The sequence below is a fragment of the Morone saxatilis genome, unplaced genomic scaffold (genome assembly GCF_004916995.1).
Source record: "Morone saxatilis isolate NCDOM2014 unplaced genomic scaffold, NCSU_SB_2.0 Contig11, whole genome shotgun sequence".
Classification (NCBI taxonomy): domain Eukaryota; kingdom Metazoa; phylum Chordata; class Actinopteri; family Moronidae; genus Morone; species Morone saxatilis.
Genome location: NW_023339663.1, coordinates 1,894,623 through 1,904,542, shown reverse-complemented (window position 1 = coordinate 1,904,542; position 9,920 = coordinate 1,894,623). Strand labels below are relative to the sequence as shown.

The 9,920-nt window shown below is 42.3% G+C and overlaps 2 protein-coding genes across 2 annotated transcripts in view; one reads left to right on the top strand and one right to left on the bottom strand.

The window, feature by feature from the left end:
- LOC118343602 (circadian-associated transcriptional repressor-like) overlaps window positions 1–8,052 on the top strand; it is a 13,680-nt gene extending 5,628 nt beyond the window's left edge. Inside the window, exons 3-4 of the mRNA XM_035682513.1 lie at window positions 5,165–5,267; window positions 5,944–8,052. Of these exons, the coding sequence (XP_035538406.1) occupies window positions 5,165–5,267; window positions 5,944–6,339 (499 nt within the window). The 3' untranslated portion in view covers window positions 6,340–8,052. The remainder of the gene's footprint in view (window positions 1–5,164; window positions 5,268–5,943) is intronic.
- Window positions 8,053–8,102: 50 nt separating this feature from the next.
- herc1 (HECT and RLD domain containing E3 ubiquitin protein ligase family member 1) overlaps window positions 8,103–9,920 on the bottom strand; it is a 56,212-nt gene continuing 54,394 nt past the window's right edge. Inside the window, 2 exon segments of the mRNA XM_035682514.1 lie at window positions 8,103–8,786; window positions 9,594–9,899. Coding sequence (XP_035538407.1) covers window positions 8,601–8,786; window positions 9,594–9,899 — 492 coding nt within the window. The 3' untranslated portion in view covers window positions 8,103–8,600.

Here is a 9,920-nt window from a genome sequence, read left to right as displayed (position 1 = left end):
TGTCGTAACAAATGTCTCACTAATGTAAAATCTGAATAACACTAATATCACCGTCCATATAAAGTCCCTTCATCAGTAACTGGAGGTCATTATCTAACATCAACCAACTACCCATAATGCTGCAGTCACAGAGTCACTACGACTTTCCACCTCAGTAAAGGTGGCGGCACTAGATGGTAAAACCGATCGCCTGATTCGTGTATTTATCTCAGTAAATATAGTTTAGTATTTAAACCAGATGAGTTAATTTAACTTTTTACATCAAACATTTTAAGTGACACTAACTTAATTTAAGTCTAAAAAACATTATTGATTAAGTAGTTTTAGTAAATTTAAGTGACGCTGACTTAAGTATGTACTTTGTGTTTGTTTGTGAAAAACAAAAACTACTTAATCAGGAATCTTTCTGTAACAAAACTGAGTTGGTGTCACTTAATACTTGAAATAAAAGTATAAGTTAATGCTTCTTCATCAAGAATCTTTTTAAACTTACAAAGTTGTGTTACTTAAAATCTTCGATATTGCAGCTTTTAGTTCCTATTTAGTAAAACATCTTAAACTGAGATGCAGAGAACACGTCTGGATCTTAATGAAGGTTGATGTGTGAACATCAGGGAGAATAATGGGACTTAAACCAAACACAGTATAAACTGTAACATGATTAATTATTATTGTGGAGACACAAACGTGTTTAACGAGCTGTAAATGTCACAAAGAGGTGGTTTTTTTTTTATTCTAACATAAATAAGTGTTATTAACAGACAGATATATTCTTCCTGCACTCTGTCCGACCTCCAGTAACGTCACACACATGAAGTACGACCGCAGCCGACAGGATGATTACACAAACGCCGTCGTCACTCTTCACGGGTTCGTTTGAGTCTTTGATGCCAGACGGGTGGAGTTTGTCTGGTGGAGAAGTAACAATGAGCTCTGTGGAGTTTGTCTGACAATCGCAGGAAAAACATGTGAAGGTCGTTTAATTCACTGTTCTGTGATTTACAGCTGAGCTGACTCTATCAGGGCCACGCAGACGCACCTCACCGCCGCGTCCACTCGGCTCTCGATGGCGGCGAGAATTATTAGTGTGAGCTCCTGTGAAGGTCGACGGGACAGTTTCACTCAGAGAAATGTAGCTGTTAAACTCCTAAACTATTTAATTTATCCATAAATGTATGTAAAACACACTGTATGACAGGATCAAACGTATTGTAGAGCAGAAATTAATACTAAATAGTAATAAGTCTTTGTTATGAGATATTAAGAGCTTTCAAATGCCTCTCATAGGCTTCTTCATTTGTTAGTTTCCTTTGTCACTACGTGATCCCCCAGTATGATGAAGTGATGAAGATGATGAGATTTGGTTGAAAGCTCCAGAAAAAGCAAGTAAGGTGACCTTGAGAAGATTATTTTATGATTCCTTAATAATTAAACCTACAAGATTGTTCTAAAGGTTCCTCAAAGACTCCGAGTCCAAGTAAACGGGAAGTAAAAATCTCTCAGAACATGTTGTTTTATATATAAATTATATATTATATATTATAAATGAGAACATAAAGATAAAGATAGAATAAATAATCCTCGGTGCAGAAGTCTCAGCGGTTTATATAAGAGGCAGAAACTGGAGCTAATTAACGACACGTGGGCCGACATTGCCTCGTCAGCAACTATAACGTTTATTTAATTAAAGAAAAATGCTGGAGGTTAAAATATCGTCACCGCAGCACAAAGACGAGTCTGTTAGTGCAGTTTGTCACCGAGTAAGAGACATATATTTTATATTTTAATAAATAACAACAATAATACAAAACAGCTGATAAACGGAACAATGCACACAAACAGTGAACTCAGTAACTGCAGGCAGTTTGTGTAAAACCAGCAGTTTGGATGAATTTTGAGCTATTTCCAGTTTTTCTGACATTTTTAGGAACTTTTTATTAAATCTTCAGTTTGTTTTATGTATTTATTCATTTATTAACAATCATACAGACTTAAAAAGCTTCTTTTTTGACAAATTCAGTGTTTTCTTCTCATTGTTCTATTCGTTCTTTAGTTGTTTTAACTTATGTAAAGCAGGACGAGGCTGTTTATCAGAGACTGAAGGCTTCAAACTTTATATATTAAATAATTTAAACTTTAAAAAGAACAATTTCATTTAGTTTTCTTCAAAGAAATGAACAAAATGCTGAGATATCGGCCCACTGTGTATATTTTTAAAAGTTTTCTCACAACCTTTAAAATCAAGAAGGCCTCGCGACCTCCCTGTGAAGCTTTGGCGACCCTTAGTGGACCCCGACCCTCAGGTTGGAGCACACTGAGGCCTTTAATCTCCTGTACAGCAGAAGGAACAGCAGAAGCATTTTCACAGTCTCTTCCTGGTTTGACACGTTCAGTGAGATTGACATGTGGGCCGTGAAATGAACATCTATGTTTAAACAGCGCGTCTGAGCGTGGGACCACACAGGCAGCGCCGCAACGCCACAGCGCCGTGATGCCGGCGGTTTCCGTTTGGCAGAGCTGCAGTATGTCGACGCAGGTGGCAAAAAGCAGCAATATAAAACTTCAGAGGCAATAAAATCCCAGATAGTTTACAGCAGCGACGTCACTGCTGGTGGAAAGTTCATTCATTTTACTGTCTGTGAGATATTTGTGAGGGATGAATGTAAATGTTCCCTTTCTGACAGTACCACATAAATATATCAGATTATTCTTTAGGGAAGTTAATGAGGTTTACAGCAGATAAAAGCTCCCTGTGGCCATGGAAACAGGCTTTATTTTAATAAATGTTTTGACTTTTGGTTACAGTAGAACAACGGTGAAATGTCAGGGACGAGAAAATCTGAATTAATTCAATTCAAATAACTGGTTATTCTGTGTATAAGCACTCAAGACTCAACCAGACAGACATATAAAAAAAACATACATACAAAGTAAACGTTTAAAATGATATCAAATATTATATAAATACTATAAATGGCTTCCAATCTGGTCTTCATTATGATATAGCTATAATGATATATCCTATGTATATATAGAAGATACCGTATACCGTATAATAGTTATACATTACTTGAGTTTTATTTATATATATATATAAGTACTACACTACTATACTTGAAGTAGGCCTATACTAGTAGTACTATATATCAGTATATAATGACTACTAGTATTACTCATATAGAGTAAATTAATAGTATATACTAATATAAATTAACTCTGCTCAGGGAATTCATCCAAACTCTGTCGTTCTTCAGCACCTTCCCACCTGGTTCTCGTTTTTTTAAATATATATGAAGCATCCATGCAATTATGACCAATTTTATAGACAATGCTTCTTATTATCTTTAATGTTTAAACCGGGTAGGTAAATATTGGTGTTTTCTAAAGCAGGACGAGGCTGGTTTGTCAGAAGAATTAGTGAATCAACTTCTGTTATACTAATCTAAATTTACAAACTACCAACTACAGTTTATTACTGTTCGAATTATTCTTTCGCCTCTTTAAAATCAAAAGTCCTCGGACCTCACGTGACAGCTTTGTCGCCCCCTAAGCTGGCGGCTGGAACCGCTGCTATAAGAACACAAGTTCTGCGACTTCCAACAATTATAAATACTGAAGCCGTCAGACAAAGTAACCGGAGTCATACAAGTCACAACGTTTCCTCTGAGGTGGAGCGATTATAAAGTTAAAATATGTTCTTACAGCGATAAACTAGATCATTAGCTTTCGCCGCCTACCTAAGCTGGGATTCTATTACTCGTGTGTGTGTGTGTGTTGTGTGTTCATGTGTGTGTGTGTGGTGCTGTTTTCCTAACTCTCTCGCTGCTGTGACGGTGGGCGGGGCCCTCGCGGTACCGCTGTCAGGACGGCTTACTGTTCTTTTATAGCCCTGTGAATGGAATGAGGGCCCCCCCCCCCGCTGCCACGTGTGTGGCTGCATCGCACTGTGTGATGTGTGTGTGTGTGTGTGTCTGTGTGTTCCTGGTGGTGTCTGCCGTCGGGTACACATTCTCATGTGACCTGAACATGCTCTACTTGTCTTCCCTCTGTACGGGCGTCATGGATCGCTCGTAGTGCCGGATAGCATGCACCACCAGAACGGGAGAGGAATGCAGATCCTCCTTCACCCTCAGCCCCCCCCATCTCACCCCTCGGTACCACCCCGTCCTCACAGGCCTTTTTATTTATTCAGTCTTTGTGCTATTTCATGTTGTCCACCAATCAGATAGCCGCAGAGCGCCCAGTGTGTTGGCGGGGGCTTTATGGGGCTTATGTAATGGCCATTGGCGAGACATCCGTAAGCCATCTGAGCTGCAGGGCGTCTCTGACTCTGTAATCTGCAGCAGGAAACTCACATCGGGTCTGAAGGAACCAGTGACTGCACCCTGACCCGTCACACACTCCCACTGTACTCCCCATACATTGATCTGACTGCTCCAATAGTTCCTACGTCAGACACACTCTTATAAAACTCTCTGTAGCTGTGATATAGAACACACATCTACAGTTTATAGACAGTTTAATGAGGAAATGATCCAGATTAGAGCTTTGAAATGAGCTCAGAAGAAATTAAATTCCAATAATAAACAAATAAATGTTACACATTGTTTGTGATAATTTCACATCATCATGATTTTAAGATTTTATTTTCCAGAGATTAACGATGCAGAAACCACAATATCTGTCAGAATAATCCCAATAGGACGTGTTTACTGTATTCTGCAGCTTTAATCTGTACAAACGACAAAGTGGAATGAATAATCAATAAAACGCACCAGAGCTGCAACAATCAGTTGATTAATCAATTAGTTGTAAATTATTAAACTGATGATTGATTATTGAGAAATTCAGCTTCTGAAATGTGAATATTTATATTTACAGTTTAAGGTTGGAGAATAAAACGTAATAAAATAAAACTATAAATTGATTATTGAGTCATAAAAATGAAAGAATTGAACTCTCAGCTTGTTAAACATTTTTCAGTACATTTCCTGACAATAGTTCTGTTCTTTAGCTTGCGGAAGCTTCTGATTGCAGGACTTTAACCTGTAACAGAGTGCTTTTACTCTGAGGCATTTGTACTTTAAGCTGTTGGAGTTTCCTGGTAAATCCAGCAGTGTACCGTTAAAGTATCTCCTGTTCTTCTCTTTCTCTCCTTTTCTAGCGGCCGCTTCCTCAGCATCATACTGAAAATAGAAGAAATGCTCCAGAGCTGGTTCCCAAACATCAAACCGACAGACGACGGCTCTCCGCCCAAGAAACAAAAGGTAACGGCGTTCAAACTCCCATCATCCCCTCATCGTCTGAGCTAAAGATCCCCTGTAGTCTCACTGCTCAGTCACAGTAAAGAGAATATCTGTGAGCTAAATTAGATAAAAGCTAAAATCCTCTAAAACCTCTTCAGTCGATCTGTTGCTGTTGGAGACGGCGTTCTGAGTGCGAGGAGAGACGCGAGGCGGATTATGTAACGGAGTCCTGGAAGAGGACGGTGAAGGTCAGATAATGAGAGTAACACAGATCATCCTGTCCCTGATGTTCTGGACATGGTGGTTAAAGGGTTCCTCTCAGACCTTTACCAAAAACAAATTGAGTTTTATTTTGAAAGTCACGAGGGCTGCTGTTAATACTCGTCCTGTGTGAACAGTTTGTTTTAGATTGATTTAATCAGGATAACTTTTAGAGGGTTAAAGGTCAAACATTCTGTAGTAAACCAGAAATCAAGTTTACAGTCACTCAACCTGCCACTTTAGATGTCAGTTAAAAAAAGTTTTCATTTTTATTATTTGCAGCAGATTTTTCCCAGTTGAGATCGGCTCCTTTATTTCCTTAGTGCAATGCATTGTGGGATCATCAAAAGCTTCCAGTGTCAGATTGTGTATTTCTGTTGTTGTTGTTGTTGTTTTTGTTGTTGTTGACATTATCTTCCTGTCTTCTCCTCTGCAGCATCATAGCAGTGCCTCCTCTCCTCCTCCTCCTCCTCCTTCCTCTCTGCTCTGCTCCTCAGACGTGGAGCCGGCTGTCGCAGCCTCGTACTCCTCCACTCACCTCAAATGGCTTCACACGTCGGCGGTCTGCTCCCTGAAAACTCCAGAATCGACGCTCAGCCGGCCCGCCGCCGCCGCTGCCTCCCCTCTGCCGGCACGCTGCAGCCAGGAGGCGACCCAGGACAATGCCGTCTCCTCCAGCACCGACAGACGCACAGGGCACCGCCTCGCCGCCGAACCTCGCCTGCCCTTCAAGATCAGCTCGCCGTGTCTGGAAAGACTCCTGAAGGCGAAGGACAGCATCATCGCCCCGAGGACTATGGGAGACGGAGGCTGGTTGTCGGAGCTGGTTTGAGAGGACGCTTCACACGTGGCGAGACCTCGACGCTCCGGCGCCTCGCGGCTTCCTGACGACACTTAAAGGCCTTAAAAAAAGCATGTTTCAAAGTCTTCTACATCTTTTTTTAAATGCAGCTGCCGAGGTTCTCCAGGACGAAACGTAGATCGGACTGTTGAGGATCCGTCGGACCTGGACAGATCTAAAGGAGGAGTTGGCAGAAGAGGATCGTTACAGAGGGAACAAAGGAGGCCGGACTCTGGACTCTGTATTTATGGATCTGAATATGAATGAATGCACATTACGTTGGGTATGGAGACTTTTCGTACCTGAACACTCGGACTGTTACCTTGTTTGATCTGCTTCTCTTTAGGTTTTTAATGATTCCTCTACCTCATGCTGAAACCACGACACAGTTCGACCACATTGACGACTCGTGCAGCCTCGCTGACGGTGGAAACTCCATCATATTGAAATATATCAACGTATCCAGAGTCAGTTGTCAAGTCTAATTAGCTTGTAGTCATTCATTTAAACAGTATGAATGTGAGTAAAGATAATTAACAGCTCCACTTTAACCAATGTGAGTTTTTGGAGTTTTTTTTTTTTTTTAAGGTTTCAGAGAACGTGAAACACCCCAAAACCTGGGCAGCTTTCCGTTTCCACTCATTTTTTCAGCTACTTCCATTAACAGTAAATATATTTGGTCGCCAGCGGTGACGGTGCCTGTAATCTTTTACATTTTAACGTTGTTGTGAAAGCGATCAATCACAGGGACCCCGGAGGAAACCTTAAGACAGAACCTCTTGAGAGCGTTATTGGTCGCTGTCTCGCTGATTTCTCTCCACAGAGCCGTGAACAGAGCCCGTCCTGCTGACACTACCTGATGGAGGATAAAGTTCACAGTGTTTCAGTTCGGCTGAAGCTGATAATCTTCCTCATATTAGCTTCAGCGAGCAGAACTTTTTAAAAGTACCAGTTAAAACGTGTAATAGAACAAAATTCCCGCCGTGTGTGTGCAGCAGGTTGTGCCTTGTACTTCTGACTGGCAGGAAGTCACACAGAAACGGCATAGAGAATCTGGTCGATTTTCAAAATAAAACACCACATGTAGATTTTACAGTTTTCCCTTTATGGACAAAATACACAAATAAACGGACAGGCAACTGGCTATGAAGACGCTCTGCTTCTGAAACGCTCCCGGTGGGATTTGGAGACCTTGAAGCTAAACAAAGTTGTAAAACCGTTGTAAATGCTCGGTGAAACTTCGAGGTTCGGCGTATTCAGACCAAATGAGGCGTTGCGGCAGTGTGTGCGATTATTTGTGCTGTGAAACAATCAGACAAAAACTTTATTGCTTAAATTCACCGGCTTTCTCGTTACCAGCGCTCCCTCTTCTTATTTAAACAACTGGGAACGTGTTATTATATTCTGACTGTGGAGCAGTTTGATGGCTGGGTTGAGTTTCAGCTGTTCAGCTGCAGGTTGCTGAGTTTTATTTCCTCAAACAGAGTTTTAGTCCTATTTGACTAAAGTGGACACAGCGACCAGTAATCCCTTCAGTGAACAATATGAGTTTTGTATTAAGACGAACATCCAGTACAGTTAAACTCCGTGCTCAGACATGTAGAGGTTTCCTTTCATGTACATAGTTTCTCACCTTTCATTTCCTCCTGAGAGATGGCCTTTGTGATATTTTGTACTTCTGAAATAAATGTGATGTCTGCTTTCTGAAAGGAAATATTTGTCTTTCTTTTAAAACAGCGGAGACGAACAACAGATCAATTATGCAGCATTTATTGTTGTTTTTTTATGCTTTGGGAAACTCGGCATAGGCAATGAAAACAATAAATATGGATATTATGCAAAACATTTTCCTAATGAAGCATTTTACACAATGTACAATATTCCTTCTTCCCCACCACTTGCTTGAATATTCTATACACATTTCCACACAAATAAACATACCTCCATGCAGAAACCCTGAAAATGGGATGTGGAGCAATGGAAAAAGAAATGAACACTAAATGCACTTCTCGTGTGGATTTTTGTGTCGTTAAAAACTGCTAATAAACCACGAGGAGAAATGAAGATCTGTGCTGTTTTTAAAGTACATAAAATGAGTTTAAAAAGTGGCCTTTCTGCTCAGGAGTTCCCTACGACTGGTGCAGTGATGACGAAGCATCCGTGTGTGGCGTTCAGATAAGACGGTCCGTTCCCGGTGATTCCCGGGACTTAATAATTTATTTAAATGGGTGCCGTGTGTGAAAGTGCCTGCATCAGTAGTCCGTGTCGGAGCCCTCGGCGTTGTCGACGTTGCGGGAGAGCATGTAGTTGTCCATGTCGATGGAGCGACAGTTGTTGATGGCGTAGCGCAGCCGCTCCGCCATGACGGCCTGGCTGGAGTACGGAGGCAGACGCAGCTGGAAGAAGCAGGTCTGGGAGGTGGGGAGGCTGTCGTACGGCTGTGGAGGAAACACAGAAACTCTCGTCAGCTTCCTGGAAAACAGTTTGTCTTCATGCTGAGAGGAACCAATCAGACCAATCTTTCTGGAACTAATCAGCCATTGGTTCAGACGTCTGATCGACCTCCCGCTGACCCGTTTCGCATTAAGGCCCGACGCTGTGATTACTCAAGGAGGATTAACTGTATATTCTCCGTTGAGCCTCCTCACTAATGTGAGCAGCAGCAGCTGAGGAGATGCCACGTGAGAGCCGCTCTGCGATTGGTCGGCAGCTCACGCTTCATGTTTCTGATGCGGTATAAAGGGAAACCAGCTTTGTGTGGTTACAGTGTGGGCGGTAAATGCTAATGGACAATGTTTAACTTCCCTCCATGTCGCCTGCACTCAGATGTAACCCATCCATAACAACACCATACAGTGCATACTTCCTGTGGTTAGTATGCGGCGCTATGACTGAGCATTGGCAGGTAGTTGTGTATAAGCGGGAATCGAACGTGCAGTGTGATTGCAGAATGTATACTGATGTTAGGCTTAAGGTTAGTGGCTCAGTTTTGAGGTGGCGCCACAAACACACCGTTAAACGATTTAAAGATTTGAATAACTTTTAATCGTGAACTTCTAGAGAGCGTACTGACCACATTTAAAGTTGAGCCGATCGATTCTACAGTTAAAACCCGTGTGTGAGACTGTGAATGTGGAATTTTTAGGCTGCTTTTCTTCCATCTAACCTCTGTAAATGAATAGAAACAAACTGGAATTATCCTGAAATGTTGGGACCTAACTCTTAAAGTTCCCTGACTCACTCACCCTGTCCACCTTCATGATCTGAAACCTCTGCGAGATGTCGGCCGTGTTGGCGGGCAGCCTCGAGCGTCCGGAGACGAAGCGCATGAAGAGGACTCGCTCCTCGTTGGAGAACTCCTCCAGAGTCTGCCAGAACCACTGCACCAGCGAGTGCTGCTCGTCCACCTCTCTGTAGCGCACCACCTTCTTCAGCACGTCGCAGCAGATCTCCGGCATGCCGCACACCATCTGCTCCAGCTGCTTGGCCGTCAGCAGCGACAGCAGCGGCACCGGGACGATCCACGACATGCCCTCACGCACCGCCGCCACCTGGGAGGAGGAGGAGGAGGA